Here is a 27,767-nt window from a genome sequence, read left to right as displayed (position 1 = left end):
TTATATATATAGTCTTAGTCAGGAGCCTCTAGCCTTTGTTGGTCTTGTTTGATTTTTAATTTTAGTTTCTTTTATATATTTCGGGGTTTAGTATGACATCCATTATCACTGAACTAGTATACATTTCTGTTTAAGAGCCAGCTAAAGCACTCCTCCGGATGCGAGATTTTCTCACTGCATTGAAGACCCATTGGTGGCCTCCAGCTATTATTTGCTCTTTGGTCGGGTTGTTGTCTCTTTGATACATTCCCCATTTCAATTCTCAATTTTATAACTACATTTCCACCTCTCTTATAGTAGAAATACTTACCGGGCACCTGTGAAAACAAGTCGATACAGGATTTCTGCTATTGGTGATGTGTCAGACATTGATGGTGAGCTGTCCATAGATAACATTTGTTGTCTCAGGTTGGCCTCCATCTACAGAACAGAATAACATGTATTAAATCAATAACCATCATGGACAGATTATATATGAGTCCTTTTCTAACTTATAGTCATGTATCTTCTAAGATGTAATCATATAATTTCCATTGATATTTTAAATTGTGTCTTTCTATGTTGTGATGTTACATTCAGGTTAGGGTGAAGGTTGGTGCCTGTTAAAACGTTTAAACCTGTTGCCCTTGTTTGCAACTGTCCTAAGTCAGAAACCTGTTGTTTGTTGATGTGGTTCATAAGTGTTTCTTGTTTCTTATATAGACCCTCGATTTTCCTGATCGAATGGTTTAACACTAGTCATTTTTGAGTTCCTTTATAGCTTGCTGTTGAGTATTAGCCAAGGCTCTGTGTTGAGGGCTGTACTTTGACCTATTATGGTTTACTTTTTACAAATTGTGACTTGGATAAAGAGTTGTCTCATTGGCACTCATACCACATCTTCTTATTTCTGTATATGAGGAAAAATATTCAAAGCCAATGAACCATGACTAAAGGAACAGAACCAAACAAGTTTTAGCATATCAGAAAATTAGAAACTTAAACATTGTTGACACTGCCCCCAAATCCAGAAACAGCATATCTATGTCTCGCCTTTTGATTCTGTCAGTGTCAGGGCGAGACAAAAAGTGAAAACACAGAGTTCCTGGACGTGCCATATAAAAATCAGAAGTCAGAACTTTGTCATAATAAACAAATGAGATATTGAATACAGATGCAAAATCTACAGAGATAAGTCCAAAGTACCTGGTTAACAGTCTGCAGCATGATTTGATACTCTGTTGAACCAGTGTCATTGTAGGCAGGAATCCAGGTCATGTTTCTCATCAGAACTTGTACATAGAACACAACAAGAGATTCTATGGGAACAGTAGTTGGTGTGGTAGTTTGTGTTGTAGTAGTCGGTATTGTAGTAGTTGGAGTAGTAGTTGGTGTAGTAGTTGGTGTAGTAGTTGGAACTGTAGTAGTTGGTGTAGTAGTTGGTGTAGTAGTTGGAACTGTAGTAGTTGGTGTAGTAGTTGGAACTGTAGTAGTTGGTGTGGTAGTTGGTGTAGTAGATGGAACTGTAGTAGTTGGTGTAGTAGTTGGTGTGGTAGTTGGTGTAGAAGTTGGAACTGTAGTAGTTGGTGTAGTAGTTGGAACTGTAGTAGTTGGTGTAGTAGTTGGCTCTGTTCTAGTTGGTGTAGTAGTTGGTACTGTAGTAGTTGGCTCTGTTGTAGTTGGTGTAGTAGTTGGTACTGTAGTAGTTGGTGTAGTAGTTGGCACTGTTGTAGTTGGTACTGTAGTAGTTGGTACTGTAGTAGTTGGTACTGTAGTAGTTGGTGTAGTAGTAGTTGGTACTGTAGTAGTTGGTGAAGTAGTAGTTGGTATTGTAGTAGTTGGTGTTTTTGTAGTTGGTGCTGTGGTAGTCTGTGTTGGTGTTGTTGTTTGTGAAGTTGTTGTGGCCGGTGGTGTGATATCTAAAAGTAATAAAAACAAATATAAATTCATTTCACAAGACAACTTTTAACTGATGTGAATATCATTAAATATTAGGGATGTCAACAAATATTCAAGTACTCGAGTATTGCTCCATAGTACAGAGTTTCGAATACCAATATGATACTAGACTAATTGGTTTCTAGTTAGAATATTGCTATCTTGTATATATATAATTGATCTTAATATTGAGCACCTCTTTTGAAAAATTGGCATCACTGATTAATCATACTTGTAAATGAAATACATTTTGTTTCGATTGTTTGCGCTTAAAAATGGCTTCAAAAATATGTCATGTATGTGGGCCATACCTAATACTTAAACTATACATATCTAAACCATTAAGTCACATTGGTATAATCAGATCAAATATTTAAGTTTGCAAGACAGTAATTTACAAAGTGGCAAAACAGGCTATCCCAAATAATAGTTTGGGAACATTTTTTGTTTATATCCTGTGGGAAAAGATTGACATGGGATTCAATGCAATAGATTTTCAGTTGTTAGATTGGCGATCTGAGGATGATAAATATATTCTCCCAGAAGGATATCTTGACAAATCAAGGTAAAATTATAATCAATTTGACCACAAATGATGGTATGATGTCTGACGGTAAAGGGCATTCCTACCCACTTTCATTTTACCCTGAAAGGGGTGGATTTCACCCACAACCTTTGGCAGTCCAGGCAAGCATGTTCCTACAAGACTGACGAGACAGTTCGAAGTAAAAAGTACTTGAAACCCTGCAAGAAAATAATTACCAGCAAATGAAACTGTATTTGTGTCAATATCAAACACATCATTGTATTCATCAACAACACCCTTCTGAACACTTTCAACAAATGTGTCTGCAATCTTTTTGTTATCCAACTTCAAAACAGGTGGCGCTGCTGTTGAAATTGAAACATCTTCCTTGACTACTGCAGGGTTCTTGAAGATAATATCAATAATTGCCTCCGTACTACCTTTTCTGAAAAAGAAGGATACTTTATTTCCTGATGTTAAAGGTCAAATTCTTCTTATTTTCAATATATTCTACTTTTTACTGACAGGTAAAGTTTTGGGATAGTGATTCGCACTAATCTACTATTTAGTGCTGATTATGATCCTTAATTGGCTGTCACTTTCTTCAAATCGTCAAAATAGAAATCAGATAGGGTGGTTACCCCCGGTCGTACCTGTTCAACAAAGCATGTGAAAGTTTAAACTTGATTTATCCTTCAACTATTCATTTGACGTTTTCCTGAACAAAGGTTTATCATATGAAAGCTTGAACAACACTGCATTTTGAAATATACTACTTTTTACACAGAGAAATTCTAAAAAATAAAGCGGATAAACTGTACAAGGATTGGAATACATGTAGATACTTCTTTGCTTTTGGAGTATCAACATTGTATATCCGGGGTTAATGCTACACAGTGATCTAAAAGTCCTAAATACTACAGAACAATTTCAGTTCTCCAACGTTTATATGCTGCAGTACGTGTTTGGCATTTTATACATTACAATTAATTCTATTACCTGAAGCCTTCAACCTCATTTCGTAGATATATATCTTTCAGATCACTAGACCGGTAGACTTTGTCTATCTGAAATAAACATAAGAATAACTTATTTCACTTTAATACATATGACTTAGTTAACCAAATATTGGAAATTGTAAACCAGTGTAATTTTTTTTATCATTTCAAGATATTACACATTGTAGTGATAAATACTAACCACTAATGGAATACTTAAATTGAATATTTCCATACATGTATATGTGAAAAGTTTTACTTTAAAAAAGAGGTGGTCAAGATACCAAGGGATCATTTATAACTCACTCATTGTCAGAGAAAAACTGACAATGAACACCATATGGCAAAAAATTAAAGACAAACTGTATAATACACCGTATCGCTAATCCCGGCTGACCCGGCCGCTTGAACTTTTGACGCATCCAACAATCACTTTTCCATTGTGCGTCAGATATTTTGTTTTATGACGTCAAAATTTTACTGGAACCTCTGTGATATCCAGTAATGGCAGACAAATAGCGATAAGGTGTATTCAACAAAACACTACAAAGAAAACTAATAAACAGCTGCGCCATGAGCACATGATACGCCCGACTTCTGGTGTGGAAGTTTAATACAATAAGCATAAATAGTTTCTGAGAAAGTTTTAAGCAATAACCAATAAACCATATATTGTTTTTGAGATACAGCGAGACATGTGACACCTCCCTCATTTTTTTTTTACAAAAAACTAAATATCACTAAAATAAAACTTTGAATCAAAACCAAAAAGTATACAGATCTTTAGATTAATATAACAAAGAAGTGTGTAAAGTTTTAAGCAATAATCATAAATTATTTTTGAGATACGGCACGACATGTAAAAAAAAATCCCTCCCCCTTTTTTACAAAATACTCAATAACTCAAAAATAAAATTTTGAATCATCACCAAAAAGTATACAGATCTTGAGATTGATATAACAAAGAAGTGTGTAAAGTTTTAAGCAATAACCATAAATCATTTTTGAGATACGGCGCGACATGTAAAAAAACCTCCCCCTTTTTACAAAATACTCAATAACTCAAAAACGAAATTTTGAATCATCACCAAAAAGTATACAGATCTTAAGATTAATATAACTAAGAAGTGTGTAAAGTTTTAAGCAATAATCAAAAATCGTTTTTGAGATACAGTGTGACATGTGAAAAAAACACACCCCTGTTTTAGTTACAAAGTGCCGTAACTCAAAAAGTTTTAATTTAATTTTCACCAAAAAGTATACAGATCATTTGACCATCATAATTGTATTAAGTTTCATGAAATTTGGATAAGTCGTTCTCAAGTTACGGTGCAACATGTTTCAGGGGCGGATGCAGGAATTTTCGAAAGGGGGGGGTGCTAACCCAGGGCAAAGGGGGGGTGCAGGGGGTGCAAAACATATGTCCCGATACAAATGCATTGATTGGCAAAAATAAAGGGGGGGTGCGCACCCCCGGAACCCCCCCCCCCCCCTGGATCCGCCACTGTGTTTACGCTGGACAGACGGACGGACGCAGGACATTTGTATACCATAATACGTCCCGTCAAAATTTTGACGGGCGTATAAAAATTAAGGACTGAGCAACAAGAACCCCATCAAAAACTTGAGGTGATCTCAGGTGTTCAAGAAAGATAAGCATACCTAGTATAGTTCACTAGTCCTTTTACAACTATAAGGGTCTATGTACATCATTTTTAAACAAAGTCAATTAAAATAGTCTGATTGACAGGAAGCCACCTGGGGTAAATCAACACTGTAAAATAATGCAGCTATCTACAACAGACTTTCAATTTAACCTGCTCTACCTATTGACGTTTATCAAGTAGAAATCAAACTTGATTATAGAGGAAACTATTATTCTAACTATGTCATGTATATGAAGTAAAGAGATGTTTTGTTGCTGTTTAATAATTGATTATGAAAGCAGATGATCTTTAAGATTGTGCTGAGTCATTATAGAGGGGGAGGACAGGGGGGTACCCTTCTCCCTTCTCCCACCCCTCTTCTCCTTTCTCCTACCCCCGTTCTCCTTTCTCCCATAAGAATAAAACATCTCTTTTTGAGATATTTTTTCTTGAAATATTAGATCATTTTTTAAAAGGAGAGATATTTTATTTTTTCTCCTTTCTCCAACTTTTTCTCCTTTCTCCCAGCCTTCCTCTCCTTTCTCCTACCCACTTTCTCCTTTCTCCCACCCCCTTTCTCCTTTCTCCTACCCCCTTTCTCCCTGTCTCCCTTACCCCTGTCCACCCCCTCATTATAAACTATGAATAGCTGATTTAATTCTCATTAAACATGATATATAACGGAGTCACATTCAATCAATTTCAACAATGAAGAGGGTGGTAAAGGGTTATTTTCGTGCAACATGTTTTGCCATTTTTATTTCACGTGCAGCCGTGAAAAAGTTTCATTATTCACTGTGTTTCATGAAATTGGTAAGAGGATCAAGGTGCAAGACATTTTTAATTGTTCATTCATTGTGAAATGGCAATGTTATTTCGGTAAAACAGACAGAAAGTCACAGGACATAAAGTCACAAATTTGATAGGACAAAAAGTCACAGGACAAAAAGTCACAAATAATTTGTTGACAATTGATTGAATATACGAGAGAAAGATCTTGAAATATTTTCTTTTTGTAACATATATTTATTTCTAAGTTTAGGCAATTGTTCATAAGCCTTGATAAATGAAAATTTATTAAAATTAATCATACATAGGACATATTTCTTGGCAGAAATTAAAGAAGCCATTTAGGTAGTTAGCCACTGTGACATTTTGTTTTCATAACAATTATTTGGACTAACCTACTTGGTGGTGCGGAACAGAGGTACAGACGGACGGACGAACGCACAGACCAAAATAATACTTGATCCCCTAAGTTATGTATTCGGTCAGCCTGTCAAGTTTTTGTTTCATGAAGACTTATATTTAAAGGGTATACAAAGAAACAAGAATATTTTTAACAGCAACCGGAAATTCTTTTTATAAATTCCAGACCAATTTCGGAAGGTGACCTAAATTTCGTGTTTTTCACTATGTGGTTCAAGTTTTGTATACTGGGACTAAGTATAATAGTCCCAGATATATTCACTTTTTATAATAGTTTTTGATTCTCAATATCATAATTTTCTTGATCTATTTTCACTAAACTATTTTCAAGATTATGATATATTTTTTTTTTCGTCATCTTAATTTTGTTTGGAACAAGTAAAATAACAAAAATGCCAAAATCAGAGCCGTAAAATTTTACTGATACAGAAAGTACCCAAGCATACAGCAAATGTCAATATTAAAAACTCTTAAACGCATCACATGAATTAATCACAACTGTCATATTCCTGACTTTGTTCAGGCATTTTCTTATCATGCAGAAAATGGTGGAATAATCCTTGTTGTATAGCTAGCTAAACCTCTCACTTGGATGCCCGCAGTCTCATAAAACTTCATTTCTGATTTATATTGATGTGTGAACAAACCAAACACACATAATAGACCTTTAAAAATGTTTAAAAAAAAAGAGGTACAGTAGTTGTAATACAATGTATTTAATCACTATAAAAACCAAACAGATCATAACTTCTATCATATGGTAACATGATAATTTGGCCCAACCCACGTGATCAAAAGTATCAATATCCCGTGAGGACTCAAATAAATTATATATATTTTATCAATTGTCATTAAACATTTACAATGTTTGTGGCAATACAAATTTAAACAAACAATAAACAACAAAATAATAATAAAAAAAATAATATACGAAAGTTAATCCAATAGACACAAATCCATAAGTGATAAATTTATAATATTTCATTATTCAATATACGTGTTACAACTAAATTTAAAAAAAAATTCAGGTTTAGGTAAAACTGAGTAAAACCATGATGGTAGATTCTGGACGGGAGATAATATGGAATCTTGGATTCACAAATGAGGTTTAAGATATGTACTCCCCATAGTATATTGAAACATTTGCTGCTTTCTATTTGTATACAGGCGAAAATCATTTACTCACTATATTTGAAACATTTGCTGCTTTCTATTTGTATACAGGGCGAGGCGAAGAGTATATACTCACCATATTTGAAACAGTTGCTGCCTTCTATTTGTATACAGGCGACGAGTATATACTCACCATATTTGAAACAGTTGCTGCCTTCTGTTTGTATACAGGCGAAGAGTATGTACTCACCATATTTGAAACATTTGCTGCTTTCTGTATGTATACAGGCGAAGAAGAGTTTTTTAAATCTTCATTCCAGTTTTTATCAATTGTTATGTTTCCTTGAAACTTCAGCTCCTGAGGTGGAACTGTTAAAAAAAGAAACAAATAATTCACAACCAAATAATACACGTTAACGGATTTTTCTTTCATAAACGGTAACGATTCGGGAGATAACACAGTGCAGAGACCGATTTAGAGGGGAGCCTGGGGACCTGGTCCCCTTTTGAGGGAAACAATGGGGATCATATATGGAATCACTGAGAACTTGAGCGTGCCCCCTCTTATGTCTTCAAGTTATAAAAAATTCTTGATCTACCACTGCAGTTGTTGTTTTTGTTTTAACAAAAAAAAAGAAAGATGAACCAATAACATAGACAGGAAATTTTAAAGCTCATATCTCTAAAGTTTTCAGGCGAATTTTGTAGAGAAAAGGGCACATGTGAGGATGATCAACCAACAGCCGGACATTATATATCACTTTGTAAACCGACAGCTCCCTCAGTCCTCTTTATCCGTTAATGTACATCAGTTGCCGCGTTATTACTCTCATTTCATATTAAAAGTAGGTATACTTATAATATTATAGAAAGAACACTATGACCATTGATAGGACAAATAAAACATATAAAACAAACTGTAGACCCGGTTCAATACAGTATTAGTTTAATTCAAGCAATTCAAATGTTCGAACAGAGTGAATGATCAAAGAAGGAAACATATGTTTTTGCATAACTAGCATCAATCAGTCAGCACCTTTGTTAATCTCAACTCCCCACTAACTAAGTAATCAATCAATAAATATCTTAATCTCATATCATCACTAATCAATCAATCAAAAATGTTTAAATCTCATTTCCTTAGCAACCAATCAATCAAAAGATATCTAAATCTCAACTGCTTACTAACCTATCAATCTATACAAATGTTAATCTCAACTCCTTACTAACCTATCAATCTATACAAATGTTAATCTCAACTCCTTACTAACCTATCAATCTATACAAATGTTAATCTCAACTCCTTACTAACCTATCAATCTATACAAATGTTAATCTCAACTCCTTACTAACCTATCAATCTATACAAATGTTAATCTCAACTCCTTACTAACCTATCAATCTATACAAATGTTAATCTCAACTCCTTACTAACCTATCAATCTATACAAATGTTAATCTCAACTCCTTACTAACCTATCAATCTATACAAATGTTAATCTCAACTCCTTACTAACCTATCAATCTATACAAATGTTAATCTCAACTTCTTACTAACCTATTAATCTATACAAATGTTAATCTCAGCTCCTTACTAACCTATTAATCTATACAAATGTTAATCTCAACTCCTCATTTACCAATTAATCATTAGATACGCCAATCTCAACTGCTTACTAATATATCAATCTATACAAATGTTAATCTCAACTCCTCATTTACCAATTAATCATTAGATACACCAATCTCAACTGCTTACTAACCGATTGATAAACAAATATCTTAACCCCAATTTCTCACCCGACCAATCAATTAATAAATGTAATAATCTCAAATCCTCAACAACCAGTTAATAAAAAAATGAACTCAACTCCTCACCACCTAGTCAATTATCAGATATCTTAATCTCAACCCCTCCCAAACCATCTTAATCTCAACTTCTCACTCAACAAACCAATCAATAAATGTACTAATATTTACTCCTTACCAGCTAATCAATCAAGACATATCTCAATCTCAACTTCACACTCAATCAATCAAGAGAGATACTAATCTCAACTCATCACCAACTAATCAATCAACTAATATCTTAATTTCAACTGCATTTAACCAATCAATCAATAAATTAAACAGGAAACCAGTCTGTTTACTTACCAGGTGTCGTTGTTGGTATTGTCGAGACAGTCGTTCTCTGAACATCAGCTGTAAAATTAGAAATAAAAATAAAACATTATTAAAAATGATAACCGTATGGTGACATAAAGTTGTTAAATTCTGTGTCATTTGGTCTTTTGTGAAGAGTTGTCTCATTGGCATGACAATCATACCACATCTTCTTTTTTTATAATCAATCTGTAGTTCGAAGACCCAAACATTTTTATTATGTTGGAAACAGAAATATTATCGTTTGTCTGATGCTCAAACCGTCCCTAATTCTTAAAACTTGTTTAAACGTACCATTGTAAAATATAAATAAAGGCAACAGTAGTATGCCGCTGTTCAAAATCATAAATCCATGGACAAAAAACAAAATCGGGGTAACAAACTAAAACCGAGGGAAACGCATTAAATATAAGAGGAGAACAACGATACAACACTAAAATGTAACACACACAGAAACGGACCAAGCATCAGACAAAATCCCACGAGAATAACAAATATAACACCAAAACCAAATGCAAATAAATGAATTTGGGATAGACAAGTACCGTGACACGTCTTATCGCAATGTGAAATTACACTCAAAAATAAGAGAAAACAAACGACGCAACGATAAAATGTAACACATACAGAAACGAACAATAATATAACAATGGCCATATTCCTGACTTGGTACAGGACATTTTTAAAGGAAAAAATGGTGGGTTGAACCTGGTTTAGTGGCATGCTAAACCTCGCACTGTAATAGCTATGTTAAATATAACATTGAAATGACAACATAATATTACAGGACTACAATACAAATAAATAGGAGAACGTATTAGACAAAGAAACACATGTCATTGATTAATGGATAACAAAAAACATCAGGTTTAAAATTCAATACGCCAAAAACGCGCCTCGTCCACACAAGACTCACCAGTGACGCCCAGATATAAAAGATCGAAAGTGAAAAAAAGTACAAAGTTGTACAGCACTGAAGATCAAAAGTTGAAAAAGGTTGTGTCAAATACGGCTATGTTTTTATGCTTGGGATAAGAACATCCTTAATATTTAGAACAATTAATGCTATTGCAAACAGTAAATTTTAACAAATGAATATAACAGATATACATAATGAAACTGAAGTATTAACTCATTACAGAAAACAAAGTGCTTTCAACAAAAATGAATCACAAATTCATAAAAGAATCTCTCACATATATAAAAAAATATCCCAATTTTCTAGTATAATCGTGATCTGCACAATTCATAACAATAAAAAAAAACCACGCCAAACGACTATTTTTGTAAATACATGTATTGACTGATTAATAGCATATTCTTGACTTAATGAAATGAAAAGTGTGCACGGGTTGAACTCGGTTGTACGGCAAATCTAGAGATATTTTCCTTATAAGGTATGTCATTCATTGTCCGACAAGACACTTGCCACTATTTTACTGTATTGCATTAGGTAGCACTCCACAGTTAGGTGTGTAGTTTGGCATTTTGGCCCCTGTGGATTTTTCAAATATGAGAGATACATCTAAAAGGAATTATTTTTTAACTTTTGAAAATCAAATCTATGGAAGATACTGATTACAAGCATATGCACATATACAACACAAACAGATAGGTTTATGTATTAAAAATCCATGGAATAGGATATGATAAAACATTTTGTGGCTCATTTTTAATTTTATTTTCTAACTGTGGAGTGCTACCTTACACTATAACATATTTTAAAATATTAGGAAAGTCGGATACAGGTTAGAGTTCTTTTGACGAATAAAATGCTTGTAAATGAAATACAATACATCAATCAAAATAATACAAATTAAGAGTCAAGAAATTAATTGTTCAGACTTACTAAGACTAGTAAAATAAACAGCTACAGCTATTGCACCGCCGACAACTATCAAAAGTCCTATTCCTATAGCAATTGCTATAGCTTTCCGAGACTTCGTTTCTGATGTTGAATCTGAAGATATACTTCCGTGAAGAGGCTGATCGGAACCCGCTCTCTGAGTTTCCCCATAGTAATGACTAGCTGGATATCCATGATGTGATTGAGGGAAAGTTTTAGGATCCCAAACATTAATATTTTGGTTTAAATAGTCTTTTTGTCTATAATCAGTTGGTCTATACATATCATTTCCATCCCTGTGGTAGCCTGGATTGTCATAAGAATTGTTATCACGATGATAGTGGTCTTTGCCGTTTCGTCGATGCTGAAAAATATATCATACGTTGAGATCTAAGAAAGATTGTTCACGTAGACTTGTTTGAAATTTCCTCCTTTCTGTGCTTTGCATTTGAGCCAATAGGCATTTCATTTGCGCCAAAATACAATATGTCTTTTCAGCAAGAATGATTTTGATTCTAAAAAATGAGTCAAACTGTATACGATATGTTTGATTAAAAGGTATGTTTTTTTTTTAATTTATACGTGTGTGTCTTTCTGGCGGTTTTAAGGTATACATATATCGTATTCGTGCATTTTTTTGTTGTTGTCGTCTTTTTTAGTTAATTTATATCATACTGAATGACATAACTAATATTAACACCTATGAACAAAAACTAGATATTATAGGATATATAAACCCTTAGAGATAGTTACCCCCCCCTACCCCAATTAACACCAATTATATAAGACATTGTGTAGCAAAATATCGTTTAAGATAAGACCATAGCACATATCCAAAAATAAATCCAAAGCCCCAACAAGAGGGTTATTTCTTCCTAAACCCAATAAGTAAGCTTAAGGCGAAATATATAAACATTGATATCAGATACAGGGACAGATCCAGCCATTTAAAAAGGGGGGTCTTAACCCAGGACAAAAGGGGGGTCCAACTATATGTCCCCATTCAAATTTATTGTTCGTCCAAAAAAAGGGGAATTCCAACCCCCGGAACCCTCCTCCCCATGGATCCGCCACTAAGACAGAACAAATATTTCTGACAATCCTCTGAATAATGTCAAAAATTTTCATTTTCTAATTCGTTGAGCTAAACCTTTACTATTATAACATGTTCTCCTTCCTAACATTATTTCATTCGTATTTATATTGATAATTCACGTTATACTTATTTCAACTTGCAGGTGCGTCAGAGTATTATGATAATCTGTTTGCGAAAATCTCGTGTAGAAAAAAAAACAAGATTGTCAATTTAAAACTATTTTAAATGTTTGCACCAATTGACTTATTCAAGTACTCTTTTGTAGTTTTGACCTGTTTAAAAGACATTTTGAGGTTTACCGGGTAGCGGGTTATTTTTGCGGGTGTTAAATTTAGCGATTTTCATTGAATAAGGTATAAGAAATATTTTGGCGATTGTTATTTTGGCGGATTAAAAACTTCAATACCTTTGCATGTACACTTTTAAATTGGCGAAATTTATTTTGGCGAGTTTGTTCAAACCGCGAAAATAGAAAATTTACACCCCGAGAAAATACCCCGCTATATGGCATGGGAAACTCAACTAGCAATGGAATAACGTAAGGGTGATAAATGCTGTATAACAGCCATTAAACTAAATGTCTGCTCGGTCTTTGGAAAAATTGAAGTACGTGTCATTGCGAGAAATACTTAACAAGGTTGCTGAATGTACTATATTAGTAGAAAAGTCTTATTTGTATTTCCAGCGAGGGGTTACACATGCAGTTTCGTTCATACTTTTCATTATTTACATGTTCATAGACCTGACATGGAAACATATATATGCCAGCTCTAAACATCCATTTACTCATCACAAATACCACGATTTTAAAAAAATGAACGCCACAGATCCATTTCGCATGCAAGCGACTCAGTAATCAGTGAAGCTCGAATCAAAATTGTTTTTATCAACAGTCATGCTCGTTTTGTACGTTTTCATGATCTTTTTGTTATTTGCTGTGGTTTTTTTTTGTTTGTGTGTGTACATTTACTTATAAAATACCAAATGTGACACAGTGGCGGATCCATCCATTTAAAAAAAAAAGGGGGGGGGGGGTTCCCAACACAGAGAAAGGGGGGGGGTCCAACTATATGCTCCTATTCAAATGCATTGATCGGCCAAAAAAAGGGGGGTTCCAACCCCCGGACCCCCTCCCCCCTGGATCCGCCACTGTGACAGATATATCTAGTAACAAGAATGTGTCCATGGTACACGGATGCCCCACTCGCACTATTATTTTACATGTTCAGTGGACCGTGAAATTGGGGTAAATACTTTAATTTGGCATTAAAATTAGAACGATTATATCATATGGAACATGTGTACTAAGTTTCAAGTTGATTGGACTTCAACTTCATCAAAAATTACTTTGACCAAAAACTTTAACCTGAAGCGGGAAGAACGGACGCACGGACGAACAGACGCACAGACCAGAAAACATAATGCTCCTCTACTATCGTAGGTGGGGCATAAAAAGTCTACTTTGAAAAATCACATCTTCAAATATAAATGTTGATGACCGAATTGTTTTTTTGTTGCTCTGCATAAATTATCAAATTATGATAAATCAAACGAAAAGCCATAGCCATAGCTTTTTGAATATATTAGTAAGTGTTGTCAATGAAAAATAGACCTCTTTATTAATGAAATTGTTTGCGTGAAGCGCATTTTTAATAAAACGCAGAAGCGTCAACACTATAAAGTAGGAGTACCAATAATAATAACATTTATTGCTAAAACCAAAATATAACCATTACTTCTCATCGGTGTAGCGTTGTCAAGCAAAGCACGTGCAGGTATTGGTGTATATGGATATTAGGAAATAAAACAGCACTTTAAACGTGCGGGTACATGTAATAGTAGTACCAAGAAATAAATTATGACATGTTATGAAAGATTAATGTCATATAATCGTATAGGCTTGTCATCTATTCGGGGTATTTCCAATGCGCACTTCAGCACTAAATCAGTACACACAATGTCATTGGTTCTTTTTTGTTTCTTACTCAATCAAACAAATGAAGAATATAATTTACTATATAAATGTATTATATATTAACAAATTATATACATTTTTAAATATATGGATTTTCTTTTCATTTGACAAACAAATAACAATATCATGAGTCAAACCATTTCAGTTGAGTACGTGATATATAACGATTAGCAAAGTTCAGGTTACAATTTTGTTGACTAAATACCAAAAATTTGCTGATACGTAGCTGCTATGGAAATACCTAATGGCGGCCTAATGACCTCAATGTACCTAAGTGATACTTACTGTATCTGATTCAATGGATTTTCAAATAAGTACAAGGAAGGTAAAATGACTTAATTTCAATCTTAACAATGACGAGTGATCCTAAATGATACTTGAGTTAAAATGCCCCACTTCTTCTACAATCAAAACAAGAAAAGGAAATTTACAAAGCATAAAGAAAATCATACTGAAAGGTGCACTTTATTTACTTGAAACGTAAAACGGATTCTTTAAATTGGTAAAACACTTCTACGTTTTAATTTAAGAAATGCTTGTGGAATATTCTTCCACTTGACGAATGTAATAGTATGTGATATTTCACAAACACCCTTTGAATGATAATATTTTTATGTGAAGCAAATAAGATATTAAATAATTATGGCACCCTCAACGGAGTTGGGGTGACGTATTGTTATTCTACGTTTCTTTTTCTTTTTTTTTGTCTTTTTCTTCCACACTTTTTTGTCAACTCTGGATCTCAGAATTGAATGGACCCAAGTTGATGGAACTATACCATAATGTTAAGCACCATGTGAAGATTTGCTTTTTTTGGGTTGGCACTTTCAAGATGGCCACCGTTACCATGGAAACAGCAAAAATGTCTAAAAAATCAATGTGCTCAAAAGTGAACGAAACTTCACACAAATATTGACAAGCATATGCAGATGTCCCATTTGACTCTGGAATTTCCAAAATGGCCACTGTTACCATAAGAACCGAAAAAATGTCAAAAATTTCAAAATACTCTAAAATTTATAAAACTTTACAAAAATGTTAATTTGCATGTGTGCATGCGCTCTTTGACTGAAATTGTCAAAATAGCTGCCGTTACTCTGGCAATTTGGGAAGGGTACCATCCGTTATTGCTAGCAATTACGTCAAATCAAGTTGTTCTTCGTTTTGGCTAATAATCATTGCATCATAATGATTATCAATTTACTTAATATCTGTAGTCATAAAGAACAATTGTGTCTTCCTGAAATTAATATCGTTGCTGTGTGCAATATTATTCAAAGTCGATAGTAAGTCGAATCTATATTGTATATAGGGTAGTTCGGCAGGTAGTTTCCATGTCAAACTTTGCATTAATTTTCCGTTCATTGCATTTTACCTTACTTTGTGATACCGTAATATAACTTTTTTATGTCAACAAAATTTAATTTTTAATTTTTGGTCTTTATTCCAAAAAGGCGAGATGAGACCTCATTTTGCTTTAAAAAATTTTCATATAGGTCATAAATTATAGCGCCCGTACTTTCACGTCAGATTCAAAACAGTAATTACTTTTAATTACCAAATTATTTGCAACAGCTTAAACTAAACGCTGAACTCATAACACAAGGACCCCCTACAAAGCCCAACCCTAAAGAGAAATAAAAATATACTATTAAAACAGAAAACTATAATAAACATGTCTAATAAAATCAAAATAAACTTCGAACATGCATGTGACAAGTACAAACACAGAAAAAAAATTAATATAAAAAAAAATCATGTATATAGATATAGGAAGATGTGGTATGAGTGCCAATGAGACAACTCTCCATCCAAGTAACAAATTAAAAGGTAAACCAGTCAATATAGGTCAATGTACGGCCTTCAAAAACACGGAGCCTTGGCTCACACCGAACAATAATTAAGCTAAACAGGGCCCCGAAATTACTAGAAGTGTAAAACCATTCAAACGGGAAAACAAACGGTCTAATCTATGTAAAAAAAAACGAGAAACGAGAAACAGGTATAAATTACATAAACAAACGACAACTACTGTACATATATGTATATACATGTATGTACAAATAGATTTAATAAATAACCCCTAACGAAGTCCCTGTTATTTTAAAATCTAAAGAAAGAAAATCCATCCTAATATATTATGTTACGGTAATTTGACACACCTAAAGAGACGAAAGAACGCGGAAGTTTAGAGCATTACGCTAAATTTGTTATCTTAAATCATTACTTATTCAAATTGACTGCTCATATGTCAAAATCTTGTCTGTCATCAAGTATAATTATAACTCGCACAGACACTTTCTAAAAATGTATAATATCTGTATATGGTACTTCTTAATACGGAGAACCATTTTTGAGTTTCAGAACATTGCTGAACGCATACGTTCTATGGTTTTCTTTGTTAAAATCGTCCTGAACATACATACATTCATTTTTTTACACGAATAAGGCCGTTAGTTTTCTCGTTTGAATTGTTTTACATTGTCTTATCGGAGCCTTTTATAGCTGACTATGCGGTATGGGTTTTGCGCATTGTTGAAGGCCGTACGGTGACTTATAGTTGTTGATGTCTGTTTCATTTTGGTCTTTTGTGGATAGTTGTCTCATTGGCAATCAAACCACATGTTCTTTTTTATATGAACAATTTGCCACGTGACCTTATTGAGATTTGATTTACTTGATTGTTCTTGTCTTGTAACTCAATTTTTTTTCAATAATTTGGTGCTAATTTCTGTATCTTTTGTTGCTTTACAGTTCTACATGGAAAGGATAATTTAAAACTAATTCAATCCCTAGACACCTTATCGCTATTTGTCCGCCATTACTGGATATCACACAGGTTCCCGTAAAATTTTGACGTCACAATAACAACATATTTGACGCCACAATGGAAAAGTGATTGTTGTATGCGTCAAAAGTTCAAGCGGCCGGGTCAGCCGGGAGTAGCGATAAGGTGTATTGTATCTGTCCCAAGTTGTTTTTATTACCCCTTGTTTTTTTATTTGTTTTTTAATGATTTGTTTTTAGTTCTTTACTTCAATGATTTTGGTATTAGTTCTTTTAATGATTTTGGTATTAGTTCTTTTAATGATTTTGTAATTTTTGGTCTTGAAGCTATTCCAAAAAGGAGAGGTGAGACCTCCTAAACAATATAAATAGAATTTATAATTGCAAATAAAAAAAAATTAAAAACACAAAACCCGCTATAACTATAAATTACAAAATAATTTGCAACAGCTAAAACTAAAAGCTGAACTCATAACCCAAGGACCCCAATACAAAGCCTACGCCAATATGACCCTGCTCTGTCGCTCCGTAATTCTCGTATCAAGGCTTCAAAACGAGACCAGAGATTATCAGCGACGTCACAATGTGAGAGGAGAAGTTATCAGCGACGTCACAATGAGAGAGGAGACGTTATCAAGCGTGCTTATTCGTCTAGCGTAAAACTGTCTTAGTGATAGAAAAGACCAGTAATACGATAAATAGATAATCGGGTTTTCTTCGTATATATATATCGTAAAATACCAACCGCTCGACACAATGTGAAACTTTTTAGCTCGTTCGCTGCGCTCTTTCTCCGAAAAGATTCACATTGTGGCTCGCGGCTGATATTTTACGATATCAATGTATAGAAAACCCGATAATCTATACTTATCCCTTGTTTTTTTTTATTATTTCTTTAAGGATTTTGGTATTAGTTCTTTAAATGGGGTTCGTGTTGCTTATTCTTTAGTTGTCTATGTTGTGTCATGTGTACTATTGTTTTTCTGTATGTCTTTTTCATTTTTAGCCATTGTGTTGTCAGTTTATTTTCGATTTATGAATTTGACTGTACCTCTGTTATCTTTCGTCCCTCTTTTAAAGGTTTTTGTATTTTGGTATTAGTTCTTCAAGGATTTTGGTATTTGGTCTTTAATGATTTTGGTATAAGTTCTTTAATGATTTTGGTATAAGTTCTTTAATGATTTTGGTATACTATTTAATTTAGTTCTTTAATGATTTTGGTATTAGTTCTATAAGTATTTTGGTATTAGTTCTTTGAGGATTTTGGTACTGATTACAGTCATTTTGTTGTCTCCGTTAAATTGATTCCAAATTTCTACACTGATTTAAAGCGTGTGCTATTGTATTCATATTTGTTTTGCAGTAAATTGACTAGTAAATCTTTCTGTTTTTAACACAGCATATAAAAATAAAACCAGTGATCAATACACACTGCCCCTATAATATGGCTGTCTGGGTTTTATCCGCGATAACAAATTGAAATAAATCAAAAAGACCATCATCTATAATTTGACTATAAACTATTTTTATTCAAATTCACCCCCACCCCCCACCCAAGGAAAAAAAAAAAAATGAAAATATGCCAAAAGACCACCACTGACAAAGTTCATGACCTAGGACAGGTGCATGTGAGGAGTTAAACTGATAATAATATTGTCTGAAACCGATTAATACCTTTAATTCATAATAATGTTATCAAGATTCAAACAAGTTTTTACAGAAAACGTTAGTTTCACATTAAACAATTATATAATCTACTTCGCTATATTCTCTAGATATATGTATATATATGCTGCAGTATTCAATCTTTATTTATAGAAATTAAATAATAAAGCGATAACAGTTTTGTACATTTGTACCTGTATTGAATTTCCCAGAGTTCCAGATGTATCAAAAATCTCATCAAATATACCTCGGTTGACATAAACCGAAAATGTTCATATCTATATATCAATTTAAATTCAGTACTTTGAGAATTTCAAATATTTTCTTTGAGAATTTCAAATATCGCCTCAGTACAAAAAGTCTATAATGCGACGAAATTTTTTTAAGTAAGCTCTATAAATAACCCTTTTTTTTATTTAAAATAAGTTTTTAATATAGATCTTATTTGTAAGACTAGGATACAATTGCTACCTACAAAATTTATATTGCACATGTTGTAGTGTTGTGCATGAACGAACCAAACCTTACAATGATCTGGTTACGTGGTTAATGATACTTTGCTTGCAGTTTTCTTATTTCTCCGGAAAATGATTTAAAGTACATATGTGGTTCTAATTTCAATTTCCCCGAAATGAAGAAAGTCGGGGCCTGACAAAAATCGTATAGTCAAGTTGATTATAACGAATTCAACTGCTCATTTCAATAGAATAGTATATTTACTACTATGCTGAGGTATAGATTTTTGAATCAGTCATTCGTGTGTATTTCTTATTTTTATATCAACAGACGTACCATGTATATTTATTTTACCCCATCTCAGGTCATATGCAGCCTTTTGGTTGGTTGGTTTCTTAACGCCGCATCAGCTATATCGCAGCGACAGCCTTTTGCAATTGCGCTATACAGCATTTCATATGCATCACAATATTCTATTAGAATTACACTTGCTTATATCCATAACACAATCGATAAAAAACGAAACGAATTTACGTTTTTTGACGGTGATGTTCCGTTGTTTACGTCAAATGGATGTTGTTTTTATATGCCTCAATATTTTTTGTTGCGCCAATTACAAAATAATGTTTCAATTTTTTCTCCAAATTGGCTGTAAATACGGCCGTTATCTTTGTGGGGAAAAACTTTATAATCTTCTGGATATAAAAATAAGAAAATGTGGTATAACTGCCAAAAAGACAACTATAGGACTAACCGATTAATACCTTTAATTCATAATAATGTTATCAAGATTCAAACACGTTTTTACAAAAAACGTTAGTTTCACATTAAACAATTATATATACTTCGATATAATCACTTAGTATATGTATATATTTGCTGCAGTATTCAATCTTTATTTATAGAAATTAAATAATAAAGCGATACTAAAAAATAAAGTGGTTTAAATCACGATTCACATTAAAAATTCTAAAAATATGCTATTGAAAAGTTTACAGTTGATTAACCTAAATGAGTACTTGTAAGAATTTAGTCGTCATATTTGATTTTGGTCGATTTCAAAACAGTAATGTACCAGAAGACATCGTGCAGGTTGATTGTTATATTAAATTAAATCATATTTGTTTATTTTATAATAGTACGAATAGCTAATTAAAACGAAAACCGACATCAAACCTGCAAACCGAGCATGCCACGAATTGCTTAGGAACCACATTAGCATTAGTCTAGATACAAAGACCTTATTTCTTCATTGAGGAATTTTAGATATGTATGTTATGTTTTAATGTATCTTCGCTAACCAAGGGTTACGACCCACTCCCTAAGTGGGGTGGGTTCTAACTCTTGGCTAGCGAAGATGATACAAGGATCATTCTGACAAACGATATCTGATAAAACGACGTACGTATAAAAAATAAAATTGAGAACGGAAATGGGGAATGTGTCAAAGAGACAACAACCCGACAATAGAGCATGCAGACAACAGCAGAAGGTCACCAACATGTCTTCATTTAACAATATTCAGACAGCAGCGCACCTAAACCAGTACAGAAACAATTCGAGTAGTATATCATTATAGCACTTTTACTTAACTTATTCACCTTACTTTCGCAAATGCACCTGGTGAGGTCATAAATTAAGACATGAACGGTACATGTTAAATAGTATATTATACCCCCAAAAAGTGTAAAATTCTTACACCCATTATGAAACGGTTTTTAGCCACATCCGTAAGCGGAATAGTACAAAAAAAAAAAACAATCTATAAAACCATTATTACCACGTAGTACTATGATTCGTTTTTATGGTTTATCAACAAAAACTACTTTTTATTCAGATTTGAGTGTTTTTATATTACTTTAGCAATACTCCTATTTACTCGCCCTTAAAATCTTTCTGTTTGACGCTATAGTTTTACCGACGAAGGCCATACAAATATTGTTGTCGTTGAATTAAATCAAAGTCTGTTTTTGCCTTTTCATTTGCCGGGGTGGGAGAGTGGTGTAAAAACCATTCGTTTATGTATATAGTTCGTAGCTAGACTAGCAAGTTTTTTGAATTTTTCTGCATGCAATTATGAACCTTTTTAGAACCCTATATCAATTGTTTCATGTGGTTTATCAGAATATTAAGATGACTAATATGTCGAGTGATGAATATATATTTCAATTTCATCAAATTATTGAATAATGAAAATATTGTTTCATTTGATGTCAATACAAAATATACACATATATATATATTTACTTACTGTAAACCAACTTATTTTCGCGGATACTTTATTTCGCGTTTAGCACTTTCTACTCTCAAATTTACTTGATGTAGTTAAGTAAGAAATAATCAAAGTTTTACATATTCGCGACGATTAATCGCGATATTTTTATACTCGCGAAAATAAATCGCTCGCGAAAATAGGTTTACGCGATGGTTGACCTACACTTGTAGTTAGATCAATGAAAGTGCGTCTAACTGTATTGCCGGCCTTACGACCAGACAGCCAGACAGACGGAGTGCAAACCTTAAATCGTCTTTAGTGGACTTGTTTATCTGACATAAACCCCAAGTATTCACATATGATAGCACAGATTCGGTACCTTGAGAAATGTATTAAGCTCTAAAAATAAATTGAAGTAAGTTCTTAACATAGATCTCATTTGTATGACTACAGCGTAATTGGAGTTTAAAATTGCTACCTACAAAATTGATATTACACTTGATGTATGGTTGTGTACGGTCGAAAACATCCCTACAAAGATCTGATAACGTAAATTATGCTAAATCCGGGTAACTTAGATGTTACAAAATAGGTTGAAGTGATTTTGCATTACCCCAAAAAGAATTAGAAGTACATCTGTCGTTCGATTTTCAGACTTTTGCCAAATTAAGAAAGTCGTGGCCTGTCAAAGAGGGAAGCAAGATACCAGATGGACATTCAAACTACGTCGAAAATAAACTGATAACGCCAAGGCTCAAAATAAAAACAGTAAAACAGACAAACAAAAGTATGCAATACACAATATAGAAATATATAGAGCAATAAGAATCCCATCAAAAACCGGTACTAATGCAAATTCTGAATTTATTTACCTTTTATTTCACGACAGTACAAAATTGAAATGCACCTTTTGATTTAATAAACTAATAATTTCCAGTACTTATAAAGTAGTTTGTGTCATAGCTTGCCTCAAGTAAGTGTTAAATTGTCATAACTATAATAAAACGACATATTAGCTAAATGATAAATAGAATGTTATAAAATACAACCGATAAAACTATTATTACCGCGTAGTACTTTAATTCGCTTTTATGTTTTATCAACAAAATTCTGCATTTATTAAAATTTTGAGTGGTTTATTTTGTTTTACTTTTGCTGTAAGTCAACACGATTTTGCATTAATCTGTTTTAATCGTCTTGTAAACACTTACTGTTTTGGCTTAACAGCCCAACTAATAATAGCTATAATAAAAATTGAAATTGAAATTCTGTACATATTTATTCTGACAAGAATTATGCCTTTTAGTACTGCGCATGACGTAAATGTTGTTAATGATGTTGTCTGTAAGGAAGGAAAGGGGTGGGATCGGAAGTACAGCCGAAAACAAATAAAGTCTATGAAAGCATGATTATCACTTTGAATTTTGTTATAACCCTTTTTTTTACTTCACTGTATGTAAAATGTTCGCATATGTCTTTTGTAAAATATTAATATGCGCACCAAAAGTGGAATACTTCAAGTGGCCGCGTTATAGCGTAATAGCAGATATAGAAGAGATGTAGAAGACTGGAACTATAGTAGTTCCAGAAAAAGAAGTTTTGTACATTTGTACCTGTATTGAATTTCCCAGAGTTCCAGATGTATCAAAAATCTCATCAAATATTCCTCGGTTGACATAAACCGAAAATGTTCATATCTATATACATATATCAATTTAAATTCAGTACTTTTAGAATTTCAAATATTTTTCTTTGAGAATTTCAAATATCGCCTCAGTACAAAAAGGCTATAACGCGATGAAGATATTTAAGTAAGCTCTATAAATAACCCTTTTTGTATTTAAAATTAGTTTTAAATATAGATCTTATTTGTTAGACTAGGATACAATTGCTACCTACAAAATTTATATTTCACATGGTGTAGTGTTGTGCATGAACGAACCCATCCTTACAATGATCTGGTTACGTGGTTAATGATACTTTGCTTGTAGTTTTCTTATTTCTCCGGAAAATGATTTAAAGTATATATGTGGTTCTAATTTCAATTTCCCCGAAATGAAGAAAGTCGGGGCCTGACAAAAATCGTATAGTCAAGTTAATTATAACGAATTTAACTGCTCATTTCAATAGAATAGTCTATTTACTACTATGCTGAGGTATAGGTTTTTGAATCAGTCATCCGTGTGTATTTCTTATTTCTATATCAACAGACGTACCATGTATATTTATTTTACCCCATCCCAGGTCATATGCAGCCTTTTGGTTGGTTGGTTGGTTATTGCTTAACGCCGCATCAGCTATATCGCAGCGACAGCTTTTTGCAATTGCGCTATACAGCATTTCATATGCATCAAAACATTCTATTAGAATTACACTTGCTTATATCCATAACACAATCGATAAAAAACGAAACGAATTTACGTTTTTTGACGGTGATGTTCCGTTGTTTACGTCAAATGGATGTTGTTTTATATGCCTCAATATTTTTTGTTGTGCCAATTACAAAATAATGTTTCAATTTTTTCTCTAAATTGGCACATAAATACGGCCGTTATCTATGTGGAGAAAAACTTTTTAATCTTCTGGATATTAAAATAAGAAAATGTGGTATAACTGCCAAAAAGACAACTATAGGACTAACTGTACGGCCTGCAACAATGAATAAAACTCATATCACATATTCATCTATAAAAGGCATTAAAATGAAAATGCTATGTAAGATTCGACAGTATAATTCACACGGTAAGAAAAACAATTATTGTTGTTTATATTCGATTTTTTCAAAGTCTGTAACATTTGGTAAGTAACAACAGGATGATAGATATATGTCTCTGGTTACAGTAGCTTGATAAAGAAAAGAAAAAAAAACCCACCAAAGTTAGCGTGATCAAATCAATGTCATTGTCCCCGTGGATTTGATTTCAAGGCCTTATTCATATTTTTCTATCTTTACATAACGAGTCATACATCATATTGTATTTAAAAAATATTGATTGAATGGTGTCTTTTTATCAAAACATTTTTATTATGTCGGTACATTTCATGTTTTGTTTGATTTTCGAAATCGTGCATTAATTGACAACCTTGAACAAATTTAATTTATTATATTTAAAAACATATTTACAGTCAATAAACTTCAGTACGGTTATTACATTAAGTTAACAGATCGATATCATTTTTATGTATATATTTCTTTAACAAAGGTCAGCGAACGGCCCTCAACAATGAGCAAATCCCAAATATGTTTCTGAATTTAAACGAGAAATCTGAAAACAAAACAACTCCTATTGCTTTCGTTCTTAACACGAATAGAATGCCCCCGCTCAAGCTTGTTTATATTTCTGTATGTGTATTTGTTTGGATCGTTTAAATCACGTGTTAAACAACCGTATGTTACGGTGTGTTTGATGACTTATATTAAATTGACCTGTATATATGTTTATTTCAGTTTTGTTCTGTTATTATACCACTTCTGTCAAGCTGTATATTATGTATATCTGCCTCTTGTAACAGTGTAAACTGTCAGAGTGTACAATAAAATCTTGAATCTCTGTAAAAATGATTTTAAAACGGACGGAAAGACGGACGGCCAATGATAAGACGTAATGCTCCTTTCGCCTAGAAGCCGGGGCATAACTATTAAAATAGTAAGGACTATCAAAGAGTTTATCAAAAACAAATGATCTAAACAACCAACAAAATCATTATGATATGACATAGGACAACCACTGACGAGTTTCTTAAAGAGGGACGAAAGATACCAGAGGGACAATCAAACTCATAGATCGAAAAAAAACTGACAGCTCCATGGCAAAAAATGAAAAAGACAAACAGACAAATAATAGAACACAATAAACACAATACACAACATAGAAAACTAAAGACTAAACAACAGGAACCCCAACAAAAACTACGGGGATGATCTCAAGTGCTCCGGAAGTGTAAGCAGATCCTGCTCCACATTTTGTGTGTGTTTAAACAAAATTAGTTCATTCATATGTTCTGAAGTTGAGTATGACTTCTATTTTCACTGATCTAGTATAAGTATTTTAAGGGGTCAGCTGAAACCCGTCTCCGGGAGCGGAAAGACCCATTGGATATAAAAAAAAGAATATGTGGTATGATTGCCAATGAGACAACTATCCACAAGAGACCGATTGACACAGAAATTAACAATTAAAGGTCACCGTACGGCCTTCAACAATGAGAAAACCCATACCACATAGTCAGCTATAAAAGGCCCCAAATTGGCAAATGTAAAACAATTCAAACGAGAAAACTAACGGCCTAACTTATGTACAAAAAAATAAACAAAACAAATACATAACACATCAACAAACGAAAACAACCGAATTACAGGCTCCTGACTTGGGACAGGCACATACACACAGAATGTACCGGGGTTTAAACATGTTAGTGGGATCCAAACGCTACCCCTAACCTAGGACAGTGGTGTAACAGTACAACATAAGAACGAAATCAAAAAATCAGTTGAAAATGGCATAACTCATCAGATGGATACACATAGAAATACATCTAACAAAATAACAAAAACACAAAGTGGACATGGCCGTAAACTTGTATATCCCAACATTAAAAAGACAATTAGTTCTGATCTGAGAGTACTCGTAGTTAGTGACAGCTAGCTCAAAGCCACTCACAATTATTAAGAAAAAATCATGCATCTAGGAGTCCTTTGGCTGTTTTCTGCTCTTAGTCAGGTGGTTATGTCATGGCAACTTCCTAATTAACATGCTCCATTTTAATTGTAACTGGGTCCACAAATGGATTAAATGGATACAGACACACGAGCATGGGGAGACCGGGTTATTCTAGTTTTTTGAGATTCATTTCTCCACATTTTAAATATCGATCATTGGACTTAAAGTATATATAAGAAAGAAATAGCGTTTTAACAGATCCCAATACACGCATATTTTTTTGTAATCCTGATAGGATTGTTATATCTTCAAATTCTTTAATGTGACTGGTTCATTCGAATTTCGTTCCTTGGTTTACGTTTCGATAGACTATATTCTAAAAACTATTTCACATATTTTAACACTAGTACGATGATTTCACTGTGAAAGGTTCATGTGCGCTATATTACATGGATGGCATCCTTGGTTTCCAAGGAAGTTAAAATTGCAAAGAAAAAATTAACAACTGTTTTGTTAAAATTGATAAGGAGACCTTTTTCCAGTTTGTGAGTTATTTGTCATAGTTTACCAACCAATGGCTTCTAGAAAATTGATTGTTTTAATTCTTTATTGAAATTGTCTAAATAGACGAACGTACAAACTCATTGGGTTTCCAAGAAACTGGATGAACATTTTACATCAATTAAAAAATGAGGTTATACTATATGAAAGCTGGTTAAATAGACGAATTTAAAAAAGAATTTCCAAGAAAGTAAAACTTGAAAGAAATTATAATTAAACAACTGCGTAAATTTATAATTTTGAGGACACTTTTATTCAGTTTGAGAGTTAATCAAATCATACAGATTGCATAATAACTATATTTATAACGCTAGCGAATTTTGGTTAATTCTAGTACATTAAACCCTGGATTAAAGTTGTCTTGATGGACGAAAAAAAATCATGCATGATAAATGTACGTGATACGTGTATGATTATCAGATTAAAATTTCAATCGAGAAAACCCGGAAGTTTATTCAAATTTAAATTATAACAGAACTCCAGTCGATACCATTCATAAGCTTTATTCATGTGTTAAAATATTTAATAATTGGACGGTTTTCCCAATGAGCAAATTTTATATAATTAAAGGTTCTTATGAAAGTCATCATGAATAAATCTTATTAACTACGCCCTTTTACATTATACAGCGTTACAGATGCATGTTATAATTAAAAACCTTAAATAGTATAGTATAGTATACATAATGACATGTACAATGTTAGACAACATAAAGGTTTTTGCATGCATGTTGGTGCATAATATGAATTGAGAATAGAAACGAGAAATGGTTCAGACACACTGATCCGACTAAAGGAAGCCACACTAAACTCAGAAATATATAAATGACCAAAATTAATAAATAAAGTACACAAGACTAGCAAAAGCTAAAGGTTCCTAGCTTGGGACAGGCGTAAATATGTACCAGTGTTAATTATCGAGCGTACAATAAAC

General features: G+C 33.1%; 1 protein-coding gene across 1 annotated transcript in view; it reads right to left on the bottom strand.

The window, feature by feature from the left end:
* The window catches only part of LOC139498060 (MAM and LDL-receptor class A domain-containing protein 2-like), a 257,555-nt gene that overhangs the window by 120,062 nt on the left and 109,726 nt on the right, over positions 1-27,767 (bottom strand). Inside the window, exons 5-8 of the mRNA XM_071286361.1 lie at positions 3,443-3,510; positions 2,680-2,888; positions 1,186-1,898; positions 311-420 (exon numbers count right to left, since the gene is read on the bottom strand). Coding sequence (XP_071142462.1) covers positions 311-420; positions 1,186-1,898; positions 2,680-2,888; positions 3,443-3,510 — 1,100 coding nt within the window. The remainder of the gene's footprint in view (positions 1-310; positions 421-1,185; positions 1,899-2,679; positions 2,889-3,442; positions 3,511-27,767) is intronic.

Source organism: Mytilus edulis, chromosome 12 (assembly GCF_963676685.1).
Source record: "Mytilus edulis chromosome 12, xbMytEdul2.2, whole genome shotgun sequence".
Lineage (NCBI taxonomy): Eukaryota > Metazoa > Mollusca > Bivalvia > Mytilida > Mytilidae > Mytilus > Mytilus edulis.
This window is presented reverse-complemented; position numbering and strand designations above follow the sequence as displayed.